This window comes from Notechis scutatus, chromosome 8 (genome assembly GCF_049901735.1).
Source record: "Notechis scutatus isolate UNSWTSFEM ecotype Mainland chromosome 8, rNotScu1.2, whole genome shotgun sequence".
NCBI classification, from domain to species: Eukaryota; Metazoa; Chordata; class Lepidosauria; order Squamata; family Elapidae; genus Notechis; species Notechis scutatus.
This window is the reverse complement of record NC_142016.1, coordinates 17,384,025-17,397,312: the sequence shown is the minus strand read 5'-3', so window position 1 is coordinate 17,397,312 and position 13,288 is coordinate 17,384,025. Positions and strand designations below refer to the sequence as shown.

Below are 13,288 nucleotides of genomic sequence, written 5' to 3'. Positions count from 1 at the left end.
GGGTATTGTTTTTTTTTTATTTGAGATTTTATTCCTGTGAGCCACTGGAATCACTGTTAGTTAGGCAGGCATATACATTTCTTTAATAAATAAAAAATAAATTTCTCAGCCCCCAATGTGTGCATTCATCAAGGGCTGTGCTGCTACATAATTACAATTATTATTAAGCCTACTAAGGGGCCTAAATTCTGTACAACTTTCCCAGCAGTTTAAATTTCAATAAAGGTTTTTTTTCAGGAGCAGAGCACATACTTGTAATACAAAATGTATTATTCGCACACATAGACTCTGAGGTGTTGGTGCCTCCCCGGTAGATGTTGAGAAGTTAATATAGCTTAGAAAAGGCTCAAGTATAAGCAAATATTTATTTTATTTTTTGCTTCAAATGACGTGTGATCAGGATGTGATGGTAAAGGCAAACCTTTATAAAACATAACTCATATTTTAACAATTGGATTGGCACTACCAGCCTTTGATATTAGCAAGATTTATTTCTGTGTAAACATTTTTACGTTTGCACCATTAAACGTTGGGTAAAACGTGACAGTGTTCTTGATTAAACTGAAATGTTCCTTTCTGCACTACTTAATGTTTAATTAGAGATCTGGGATTAGCTTGAAGTTGAGTCACTTAAAGTCACTTTTTCCACTACGGCAATTCCAGATGAACTATATCAACCAGAAGAAGCATGATGGATGGCACACATCATTCAAAGCAATAGGGCTGAATTTACACAGACATTTAACCTGCTTGCAGAATATCCAAGCACAGAATTAATCAATGGTTAAGGTACTGTAGCAAATTACAGATTTGTAGCTGATGAGGTTAAACATACCAAGATATGTTGCAAACTGCATACCATATAGTTCTAAAATTGTAATTTGCAGTTTTAATATGTTAATTATTTTTCCATTTATCTTTCATATGTAAGTTACCCAGAGCCACCTTAAAGGGGAGATGGGTGGCATAAATATTTAATAACTAAATAAAACCGACAAATTATATTTTAAATTCTAAGATGTAGTTCAGTTTATTATAAGTGCTAGAAACCATGCTCTCCTCCTCCACCTATCCCAAAAACCTCAGCCTCACCTTGAAAGAGAAGGAAGTTGAAAACAATATATCAGAACTTCCCATTGCCATCTGGTCAAAAATAACGATGGAATGTTACAAAACTAGATTTACAACTTTTAAGAACACTTTATAAGTGGTAGAAATTGCCACGAAACTGCTGGTCTGGAATGCATGTAGCTCAGTATAATGAACTAAAACAAACCCACATTGGTGACAACAAAATTCATGTGAAATTGTTGGGGGGAAATGCTGTCTTAAGAAAGAGCATATCAGACACTGAGATACAGGATCCTTGAATGAGTGATTGTCCCCTGGTTGGATTAATTAAATTAAATTAGCCCAGAGTTGTCTGTTGAATTTCTGCTACATAATTTTCCATCAGAGGACATCAAAGCTTTTAATTCTGACATATTCTTGAGGACTGCATAGGCATGGAATGTTCATAACTGCCTTCCAGAACTGGACAAGAGAATTTGAAGAGTTTTAAAGGGTGTACAGCTAGTCCTCAATTTACAACCATTTGTATTTAAAAAAATGAACTTCAATGTAGAGAAAAGTACAGTTCTACGCTTAGGCAAGAAAAACCAAAAGTACACATATAGACTGGGTGAAACCAGACTTAACAGCAGTAACTGTGAGAGGGATCTTGGAGTCTTAGTGGACAACCAGCTAAATATCAGCCAGCCGTGTGTAGCAGCAGTCAAAAAAGCTAATGCAATCCTAAATTGCATTAACAGAGGGATACAATCAACATCAAGTGAGGTACTAATACCACTCTATAAAGGCTTAGTAAGACCACACCTAGAGTACTGCATCCAGTTTTGGTCACCAGACTATAAAAAAGATGTTGAGACTCTAGAAAAAGTACAGAGAAGAGCAACCAGGATGACTAGGGGACTGGAGACCAAAACATATGAAGAATGGCTACAGGAACTGGGCATGGCTAGTCTAGTAAAGAGAAGGACCAGGGGAGACATGATAGCAATGTCCCAATGTTTGAGGGGCTGCCACATAGAGGAGGGGGTCAAGCTATTTTCTAAAGCACCTGAAGGCCAGACAAGGAACAATGGACGGAAACTGAACAAGGAGAAATTTAATCAGGAAATAAGGAGAAACTTTATCACAGTGAGAACAATCAACCAATGGAACTGCTTGCCCTCGGAAGTTGTGGGAGCGCCATCAGTTGAGACTTTCAAGAAGAGATTGGACTGCCATTTGTCAGAAATGGTGTAGGGTCTCCTGCTTGGGCGGTGGGGGGTTGGACTAGATGACGTACAAGGTCTCTTCCAACTCTGGTTATCTGTTATCTGTTTAGTGTCTCCTGAGGTGAGAATAAGAGATGCATTTCCCAGGCCAGAAATCCAGAAGAACAGGAGTAAGAATTCAGTGTAAGGAAATGTCAGAATCAAATTTTATTTATTTTACTTAAGGGACTAAAGAAATACATAACAGACATGCCAAATTTGGAGGGTACTTGCAGCACCTGTCATTTTCAATTTTAAAATTGATCAAATAGGAAATATTTAAGGCTATAGGAGAGAAAGTTATGTTCACGTGACACCTTCTATACAATGCTGACAATTGTAGAATATCACAGAAAGGGAAATGCCCGCATTTTACCAACAAGGATGTATTGTCCATCAGGATGTACTGAAACACCAGGCAAATATGGCTATTGGCAGGGGACACTGAGAGTGTTAGTTAAGCAATATCATATCTGTATTGCTGTCAGCAGCAAGAATACTTTATGCACAAAAATGGAAAGATACTTTACTTTCCACAATGGATGAATGGCTAGAAAAACAGATGGAACTAGCAGCGATGCCTAAATTGACTGCTTTAATCAAAGACAAGAACATGCCCAATTTTGTTTCTGCTTGGAAACAGCTTCTGGACTTTATGCTTGAGATGGGGAAAAAATGAAACTTGGGTTTTGCTGATTAGATAAGCTTCTTGTTATAGAAATGGCTAGCATATATGAGTATGTAAAAATAAAAAGTTGAGACTGCAATGTTAATATCTTAATGAAATTACCTTAATGAAATAAAATACTTTGTCTAGCTTTCTTTCTACGTCAGGAGTGTCAAACTCACGTCACAGCATCGTCCCCTGGCGTATCAGGACTTTTTCCCCCTTCGCTAAACTGGGAGGGGGAGGGGCCAGCACGTGAGGCATCCAGCCCATGGGCTGTGAGTTTGACACCCCTGTTCTACATGGAAACCATTTTTGGACTTCTTGCTCGATGCTGAAATAAATGCTATATGTTGAGGTCTGGTTGTTTGAATTGTTTGAGATTATAGCAATACCAAACAATATTGAATTTTAGATCAAAAGATTGTTTTATATCTGTAACTGTATTGAAGAAAGTTAGACGTTACCTTTTTTTTTCTTTTCACTTTGTATTTTCCCCTTCCCATTTATTCCTTCTTAATTTCCTTGTTTTATTATATTTAAATTTTTTCAGAAATTGAATAAACTAGCTCTCCTTTTCCAATATCACAGTACTTGAGAAAAAAAATAGAAAAGTTATTTGATCAGAAAGGTTTCCCTGGGCCTCTTTGGGAATGCAGTTGCAAAGAAGACAGGAAATTAAATTCTTCTGACCCCAGGCAAAGAATGATGGAAAAATAACAGGAAGCAGATTTTGCAGCTGAGCCCATCTACTTTCCTACATAATACATTTCTATAGGTCAGGGGCCCTCCAAACTTGGCAACTTTAACAATTGGGGACTTCAACTCCCAGAATTCCCTAGAGAGCATGGCTGGCTGAGGAATTCTAGAAGTTGAAGTCCACAAGTCTTAAAGTTGCCAAGTTTGGAGACCCTTGCTATAGGTTAAACAACCATGACTGGACAAGTGCAAACCAGAGCTAGACAGAGCACAAACATTGGATGTCACAGGGGTCTCTTCCCCAATGTCACATAATCTGTTTTTGGGTCATCAGAATTAATACAGTGGAGAAAGTCCTGAAATATTTCACAAGAAGAGTTCTCCACTCCTCTACTTGTTGCAGAATACCTTATGCCACCAGACTTGAAATTCTAGACCTAGAAAACCTAGAACTACGCCACCTTCGGTCTGATCTAAGTATAGTACATAAAATTATACATTGCAATGTCCTACCTGTCAATGAATACTTCAGCTTCAACCATAACAATACAAGAGCACACAATAGATACAAAATCTAGGTAAACCGCACCAAACTTGATTGCAGGAAATACGACTTCAGCAACAGAGTGGTCAATGTCTGGAATACTCTACCTGACTCTGTGGTTTCTTCCCCAACCCCCAAAAACTTTAACCTTAGACTGCCTACTATTGACCTAAGAGGTCTGTAGGGGGCGTGCATAAGCGCACCAATGTGCCTACCGTCCCTGTCCTATTTATTTATTTATTTGATTTGTCAATCGCTTACAAGATAACAGGTATAAGTATAAACATAGTTATGAATACATGAAATGGATATGTATAAATTAAAAAAAAATAAACAATAGGACAGAGACAGTAGGTATGATTGGTATTGTTTCTTTTTTTCTTATTTGTATCCATTTCATGTATTCATAACTATGTTTATACTTATACCTGTTATCTTATAATCGCTTGACAAAATAAAATTAAATAAATAAATAAATAAATAAAATCATGAAGTGTTCAGCAAAGGTGAGAGGTTCCATAATCTTCCGAGAAGAAGTCCATGTTCCAGAAGATGCTTAAGATAAGTCTGCCCCCTTGTGGCAGTGTCTCATCATCCGAATGAAGCATTAGATGGGCAAAAGGTTTTGGCTGGGATTAATAGTATCACCCAACTTATTTTATTTATACTTCTCCAACCTCCATTTTTATCAAATAATTCAAAGTGGCAAATATACCTAATACTCCTTCATCCTATTTTTTCTCCATAACAACAACCCTGTGAGGTGAGTTGGCCTGAAAGAAAGTGACTGGCTTAGTTTTCGTGCTTAGGGCAGGACTAGAACTCAAGAGTTTCCTAGCTTATAGCCTGTGGCCTTAACTACTAGACCAAACTGGCTCTCTTATCTTTGTGATGGTGCTTACTGTTAAATCACAACAATACTCTAGTTAAACAGTGCTTAGGAGAGTTCAGAAATCACTAGGGAGAAAATTGGCAGCATTTTACAATTTGCTTTTAAGAACCAAATTGCACACCATAGTTACTGCAGAAACAAGCAGCTGAATGAGCTGAGAATGATGCAGTTTTTAAAACCAGAGTGCCAGAAATATCACTCTCCATGTGCTCCAGAAATCTTTTAAGACTGTTTCCTGGCCTGGGGTTATTGTTTATGGAGTTCTTTTAATATTGTCTTGTTTTTATTATGTTTCTAACCATGTTTTTAAATGATGTATATGAGATATACAGTCCAGAGCGCTTTCGAATTGTGGTGTTGGAGAAGACTCTTGACTGCAAGAAGATCACTTTGGTCAATCCTAAAGGAAATCAGCCTTCACTGTTTTTTTTGGAAGGACAGATCGTGAAGCTGCAGCTCAAATGCTTTGGCTGCCTAATGAGAAGAAGGGACTCATTGGAGGAGATCCTGGTGTTGGGAAAGATGGAAGGCAAAAGGTGAGGGCAGAGGACAAGGTGGTTAATGTCATCAACGCAATGAACATGAATTTGGACAAACTTCAGGAGACGAGAGGACAGGGAAGCTTAGTGTGCTATAATCCATGGGATCACGAAGAGTCAAACACAGTGACTGAACAATAGCAACATCAACAGCCATCCAGAGGCTTTTCAGAGCGGGACAACTTTAAATCTCCAATAAATAAAGAAGTACTTAAATGCATCCTGGATAAAGAGGACATAGTCTGGGCTGTATTAAGCCTGTATATGGGTGCCTTTGAATCAGTGTTAACTACAGGTGAATGCCTGCAGTTTTCAGACTTCTTTCTGAAGTGGTTTGCTCTTGCCTTCTTCCTAGGATTGAGACAAGGGTGCCTGGCCCAAAGTTACCCAGATGGCTTTATGCCTAAGGTAAGATTAGAACTCACAGCCTCCCGTTGCAGAAGTTGATGAGTTGGCTGAAATAGCAAAATCTGACTACTTTGATTTAAGGAAAAGAACATAAATACTTTTGTTTCCATGTGGAAACTGCTTTTGAACTTTGTGCTAGATGTGGAAAAGAATAAAACTCTGACTTTGAGTTTTATAGATTAGACTGATAGATCTTTACAGAAATGGCTTGTTTATACTATTATGGAACAGCAAAAAGTTGTGATATGATGTTGATGCCTATTTTACTGCAACAAAGAGAGTCAACAGTAAATGCTTCTTTTTCTTTCCTCACTCCTCTTCCCCCCTACTGCTCTTCTATTTACTTTTGTATTTTGTAATACTTGGTAACTCAGTAAAAAATGCCTACAACAAAAGAACTTGCAGCCTCCTTGTTTCTACCCCAAACTGGCTCTCTTGTATTATTAAGTTTACTCCTGGGACTACACTTTCAATAACCAGCTCTAATGGATCAGCCGTTCCTAGGAGGCATGTAGTGCTCGGTTTACCTATTCCAACTTAACCCAGGAATCAGAACAGAGCTGGAAGGGCCCTTGGAGGTCTTCTAGTCCAGCCCCCTGCTCGAGCAGGACCATCCTATGCTTTCAGACAAGTGGGTGTCCAGGCTTTTCTTAAAAAACCTCCAGCGACGAAGCACCCACAACGCACCCACAAGCTTGTTCCATTGGTTCATTGTCCTCCCTGTTAGGATCCCCGGGCTGGAAAACATAGAACATCAGAGTTGGAAGGGACCTTAGAGATCATCTAGGCCGATCGATTTAACCCCGGTTTTCTGGGCGGGGCGGGGGGGGACCTTCAGTAAGCCGTCTTGACAACCACATGGCCAGCAGCCCCCAACCACCACGGTGCGCGAACCCCAACAGCTGGGACGGACGGTGCATCAACTCAGCCCCTCGTGGGAACTTAAGTTCTGAGCGAAGTTCTGAGCAGCGTGAGAACCAAGTGCAGCGGGCAAAGCGGAGCATGCCGGGAGTCGTAGTCCGTCCTTGCCTCGCGGACGTCAAGCAGCCGGGCAGCCGGGGCCCATTTCTTCCGGCTGGCGAGATGCCGCCGCCGCCGCCGGGGCCCGTCCTTTGCGGGAGCTGCGGGGCTCAGCGCGCCGCGCTCCGTCGCCCCAAAACCGGCCAGGCGCTGTGCCGGAGCTGCTTCGCGGCCGCCTTCGAAGCGGAGGTGCACGACACCATCGTGTCGGCGCGGCTTTTCCAGCCGGGCGAGACGGTGGCCATCGGGGCGTCGGGCGGGAAGGATTCCACGGTGCTAGCGCACGTGCTGCGCCTGCTAAACCAGCGCCATGGCTACGGCCTGCGCCTCCTGCTGCTCTCCGTGGACGAGGGCATCGCGGGCTACCGGGACGACTCGCTGGCCGCCGTCCAGCGCAACCGGGGCCGCCTGGGCCTGCCCTTGCACGTGGTCTCCTACCGGGAGCTTTACGGCTGGAGCATGGACCGTATCGTCCAGCACACCGGCGCCAGGAACAACTGCACCTTCTGCGGCGTCTTCCGGAGGCAGGCGCTGGACCGGGGCGCCGTTCTCTTAGGGGCGGACAAGATCGCCACAGGTATAAGGAGGACTTACGCCCGGGGACGGGGGTGGCGGACAAGGGTACAAAAACGCCGGTGGAAATCAGTGTTAGGTAGTCCTCGATTTACGATCACAGTGGAACCCAACCTTTCTGTTGCTAAGGGAGTTGCTAGGGGAGTTTTGCCCCCCTCCCTGTTTTTTTAAGACCTGTTAAGTCAAGGGTCTTCAAACTTAGCAGTTTAAGGCTTGTGGACTTCAACTCCCAGAATTCCTGAGCTAACATGACTGGAGGAGGAATTCTGGGAGTTGAAGTCCACAAGTCTTCAAGCTGTCAAGTTTGAAGACCTCTTCTGCCCTAAAGCTTTTGGAAGGATAATAATAATGGGGAACGTTAACTTTGGTAGCGTTGTGCAATTCAATTCAATCCGGACGCAATTCAAGGTGCTGGTTATCCCCTTTAAAGCCCTTCATGGCTTGGGTCTGGGTTATCTAAGGAAACATCTCTTGTCAATCACATCCACCCGAGCCATTAGAGCAAGGAGGCAGGGAATGTTGGGAGTCTCACCTCTGAGGGACATACACCTGGTGGGACCCAGAAGAAGGGCCTTCTCCGTGGTGGCTCCATCTCTCCGGAACATCATTCCCCCAGAGATTAGAATGGCCCCCCACTCTAGGTCTCTTCCAAAAGTCACTGAAGACCCGGTTTTGCCAGCGGGCCTGGGGAACCCAGAGAGGGATGGAGCCCATCAGGTGGCCAGTGTGATCTGCTGTGGTCAGGGAGGGGAGTTGGTTTTTGATTTTCTGTTTTTTCCCCCCCCAAATTTTGTTCTATTGTACTTTACTAACTTATTTGATTCTTTTTGTTAGTTTTTATTGTTTTCATTTTCATTTTTTGTTTTAAATATGGTTTTACATTGTGTAAGCCATGGGTGAATAGGCGGCAATATAAATAAAATAAATAAATAAATAAATTGTGGCTACATTCAGACATCACATTGAGTAGCTGGCTGGAGAATTCTGGGAGTTGGTCCATCACCTTAGAAGAGATGAGGCTGAGAAATAGTCTAATATGATACCTAGTTTGGTTTGGATTCAGCATGTTGTGCAAATGCACCTTGATGTACAGCTGAGCAGTTTGTGAACCTGGCTAATTGTATCTCATTGAACCAACTGTAGCAAGAGTGATGCTGAGCATGTGCAGGGTCAGGATCTTCATTTTTAGCTTCAGAACCAAGCCAAACCTTTTTATTAAAAGACCCGGAGTTCCTTCTTTCTCAATATGGCACCTCAATTTTGAAAATCTTCTAAAGGTCTCTGAGTTGTTAAAATGGCCGCTTCCGTGTGTATTACTGATCACTCGAGGATTTGCTAGTATAAACCCAGACCAACTTTCTGGCAGCTTCTGAGGAAGAAGGTTGAGTTTCCAGCTGACTCCTGTAAAAGAAAACCCCAAAGCCTATTTCAGGGGTCCCCAAACTTGGCAACTTTAAGACTTGTGGACTTCAACTCCCATAATTCTCCAGCCAGCATAGAATTCTGGGAGTTGAAGTTTACAAGTCTTAAAGTTGCCAAGTTTGGAAACCTCTGGCCCATTTGCTCCATTTCATCCCCCCTATTACACTTCTTTTTGCTTCGTAGGTCATAACGCTGATGACGTGGCCGAGACAATCTTGATGAATTTCCTGCGGGGTGACGTTGGCCGGCTTCAACGCTGCGCCGAAATCTTGACGGGTGGCGAAGGAACCCTGCCTCGCTGTAAGCCGCTGAAGCACGCTTATGAAAAAGAGATTGTGCTCTATGCCTACTTCCAAGGCTTGGACTACTTCAGCACCGAGTGCGTGTACGCCCCCAACGCCTACCGGGGCCACGTCCGCGCCCTGCTGAAAGACCTAGAAGCTATCCGGCCCAGCTCAGTGGCTGACCTGGTGCACTCGGGGGAGCGTCTGGCTATCCGCAAGGACGTTCGCTTGCCCATTCAGGGCACTTGCCGGCGGTGCGGTTACTTCTCTAGCCAGCCCCTTTGCAAAGCTTGTGTGCTGCTGGAGGGACTCAACCGTGGACTCCCTAAGCTGGCCATTGGCAAAACCAACCGCCTGCAGAAGGCTTTGTTGGAGGGGGAAAAGCCAGAGGCTGGATTAGAAGCAGAGGAGAACTCAAGGAAAGCAAGCTGGATTGGGAGGACAATAGACTTCTGAACTCCCTCTTTTTATATCCTCATTTTCCTGGTCAGGTGGGATGGGATTTCTTTAAAAAAAAAAAAAGATCCTTAAGAATGAATTGCATAGATCAGGGAGTTGGGAAGCAGTGTGCTCCCATCCCAGTTGCTGGACCACAAGTTCCAGCAGGATGGGCAAGGGTGATGATTCGTGGGCAGCCATCTTGCAAACGTCATTGGATTCCCAGCTGCATTTGGTGGTTTCTGTCCGTGTGTTTGTACTAAAAGGGCAGGAACCACCTTCTGTGCTGTCCTTCCCTTGCCTTCTTAGGTGTGTTGGGCTTCAGGCCCCTTCCTCCTTGGTTCAGCCTTTGCTGCTCTTGGCTGGGAATTGTGGAGAAGCCCACACATCTGGAGGGAGGAGGTTGTGAGGAAGGTTGCTTTCTGTGCATTGCTGCTGTTCCCAAAGTGGCGATTGCAGCCATGAAGTTAAGGGTGGCCTCTAGTCACAGAAGACTGAGGTTATCCTTCATGGAAAGGAGTTCAAGGCTGGAGTAGTGGATGACCAGTTTCCTTGTCTTCTTGTTGTTCCCCATCTTCACACATCACCTCTCCAGGCAGTTCAATTTTCTGAGTGATCTAGAACAGGTCTCCAACCTTGGTAACTTAAAAGACTTATGGACTTGAACTCCCAGAATTCCTCAGCCAACTTTGCTGGCTGAGGAATTCTGGGAGTTGAAGTCCATAAATCTTTAAGTTGCCAGGGTTGGAGACCCCTGATCTAGAAAGTCAACAGTAACCAGGCTCATCAGCTGTGCTAAACAAACTAAAACCTTGGTTGGCTCAGCTATGATTTATTGAGAAAATCTCTTGAGGGAGGTGGGCGGCTTAAGAAATATGAAATATAAATAAAATAAATAAAGCGTGTGACAAATAACAGAGCTTTATTTTGATCATTGATCAATACAAAAATACAATCAATAAAATGAACAACACAAAACTGTCCTCAGACAACAAAAATTCATTGGGTCCTCTGAACTCTCCGAATTTGGAGATTCTTTCCCACCCCCCCAAGCAGAAAACTGACTAACTTGAAGGTGAAAGTTGAAAGGTAATTCAGAATTCTTTTATGTATATTTTTTCCCCCTGCAGAATAATTTCCACCAGGGGTAGATGATTCATGCAGGAGTCCCCATGCCTCCCTTCTGAGTTCAGTTTCAGATCAGCCTATTGTTCAAAAGAAGTCAAGCATCGTCAAGACATGTTTGGCTGATGCTGAAACTAAGGATTTTGTTACACGTACGTTACTATTGCTCTTTGACAAATAAGAGTTGTCTTGTCCTTACTGAGATTCAAACTACTGTCTGGTCTCTAAAATAGCAGAATTTTTCAATTTCCTTAAAAACTGCTTTGAACAAAAATTGTTCTGAATTTGTTGCCTCTCCCTTTTGAGGCACCGTGCTACTGGCTATCTCGCACAGCTAGAAACACCTAGCCATCACTTGCTCAATGTCACATTTCTCCCATTTGCAATTTGGGATGGCAGTTATCAAATAGTCATGTCTGACAGGCTGCGCCTCTGATTCTGAAGACCACAGAAAATCTATTTCTTTGTTGCTCCTTTTACAGAAATTCGAACCAGGTTTGTCCTCCTTCTGACCATCAGATACAGTGATTTCCCACCCTCAACCTATGCCCAGGTTCTCCTTAGAGGTGAACTACCATTTGTTATTACATCCAGTTGCACTATCATTTCTACTTGAACCTGTGAGGAACTAATTCAGCCCCTCATAAAGGAATTCCTAGAAAGAGACAACCATAGGAACATCTAGCTACCATAACTATGGTTTGAGGACATTTGGGGATCCCCCAAGCCCATTTGAGAGGTTTGCAAAATCAAAATTATTTGCCAGATATTGAAGGTATTTGGAAACATTTAAAACAATGTCACTTATTATTTTTCATTTGTTAAAAATACCATTTTCCCATGAACAATATTTCATTTACATTAATATCTAGTAAAAGGGTATCTAACCTTGGCAACTTTAAGATTTATGGACTTCAATCTCAGAATTCCCCAGCCAACATATTGAAGTCCAGAAGTCTTAAAATTGCCAAGATTGAACCTCCCTGATCTAGAGGTTTTAATACTATATTGTTATTTTTACATGATTCAATAAATATTCCACAATTGTGTAAATTTTAAATTTTAATACAACAAATATCCATAAATATTACATACAAAAGCTCCTCCATTGTTTTTTAAAGTGGGAAGGAGGCCTGAGGGTAAAAAATTTAAACATAATTTCAGCAGAAAATAAGACCACTCTCAACTATAATGTAGCCAAATTTTGTCTTGCTGCTACAAGAATGGGGCAATAAACATCATCAATAAAATTGCATTTCTGTGATACTTAAAATGTTCCTATTAATTTCCTTTTCTTTTAAACTCTTTAAAGTGTTATTTTTTGTGATGTGTATAAAATGTTTATATATGTGTATTAGAGGTCTCCAAACTTGGCAACTTTAAACCTTTTGGACTTCAACTCCCAGAATTCCTCAGCCGGCTATGGGAGTTGAAGGTCACAGGTCTTAAAGTTGCCATGTTTGGGGACCCCTGGTATAAGTATACACACTGGCCAAGGAGTGCAATAAAGTGTATATACACTTCAGTATGTACAGCTAGATTTTGCACAGCAGTATGAAAAATCCACTGGATCTTGACAGCTCAAATTCCTACTACATACAGTTTATGTAGCAATAGCACTTAGACTTATATACTGCTTTACAGTGCTTTACAGTCCTCTCTAAGCGGTTTAGAGTCAGCCTATTGCCCCACAACAATTTGGGTTCTCATTAACACCTCGGAAGGATGGAAGGCTGAGGTCAACCTTGAGCCTGGTGAGATTTGAACTGCCAAACTGCAGGCAGCCGGAAGTAAGCAGAAGTAGCTTGCAGTAACTGCACTGTAACCACTGTGCCACCAAGGTTTTTCTGTAACTGTAACTAGATATTACATTTTATGTAATTTTAGCTATTATTTCACTTATAATCAAACATAGATTGGATTACTATACACTTATGGGTTCAAGTCAGGCTGTTTTATAGCCACATTTTAATTTGGTTTAAATTTTTTATTCAATGGTTTCTTAAGCTGGACCATTTTATAGGTGTTTACAGATCACTTACTGCTACATTTCTTGTATTGTTCCAAAATGACTGACATACACCTGTAGCAATGTTAGCTACAGCATCCTTTCCCGTGAAGATCAGGAACAATGCTGTTCAGGAACTGTTCCATGATAACATGGCAAAGCAACCAACAAAGGAAATTTAAAGTAATGCCTGCTGCCATTGTTCAAAAGTGCATAGTTAAACAAAGGAACGAATACATCTCTGTATTGACTACCCTAAAGCTTTCAACTTTCCTATTGGATTTGCATCATACCCTTCTCACTGAACCATTTCTACAAAGCACTTTAGTGAGTCAGAAGGTAAAGAGAGGA

At 42.0% G+C, this 13,288-nt stretch overlaps 1 protein-coding gene across 1 annotated transcript; it reads left to right on the top strand.

Annotated features, from left to right (window-relative positions):
• The first annotated feature begins 5,420 nt into the window (after window positions 1–5,420).
• CTU1 (cytosolic thiouridylase subunit 1) lies at window positions 5,421–10,723 on the top strand. Its single transcript, XM_026679476.2, has 2 exons — window positions 5,421–7,664; window positions 9,266–10,723. The coding sequence occupies exons 1-2, from the start codon at window positions 6,926–6,928 to the stop codon at window positions 9,820–9,822; spliced, it is 1,296 nt and encodes a 431-aa protein (XP_026535261.2). The 5' UTR covers window positions 5,421–6,925; the 3' UTR covers window positions 9,823–10,723.
• Window positions 10,724–13,288: the final 2,565 nt, after the last annotated feature.

Bases quoted from the DNA above. Each gene is read 5' to 3' on its own strand.
- CTU1 (XM_026679476.2), top strand. From the start codon at position 6,926: ATGGCCAGCAGCCCCCAACCACCACGGTGCGCGAACCCCAACAGCTGG. The intron at 7,665-9,265 runs GTATAAGGAGGA...TTTGCTTCGTAG, and splicing joins GGCGGACAAGATCGCCACAG to GTCATAACGCTGATGACGTG.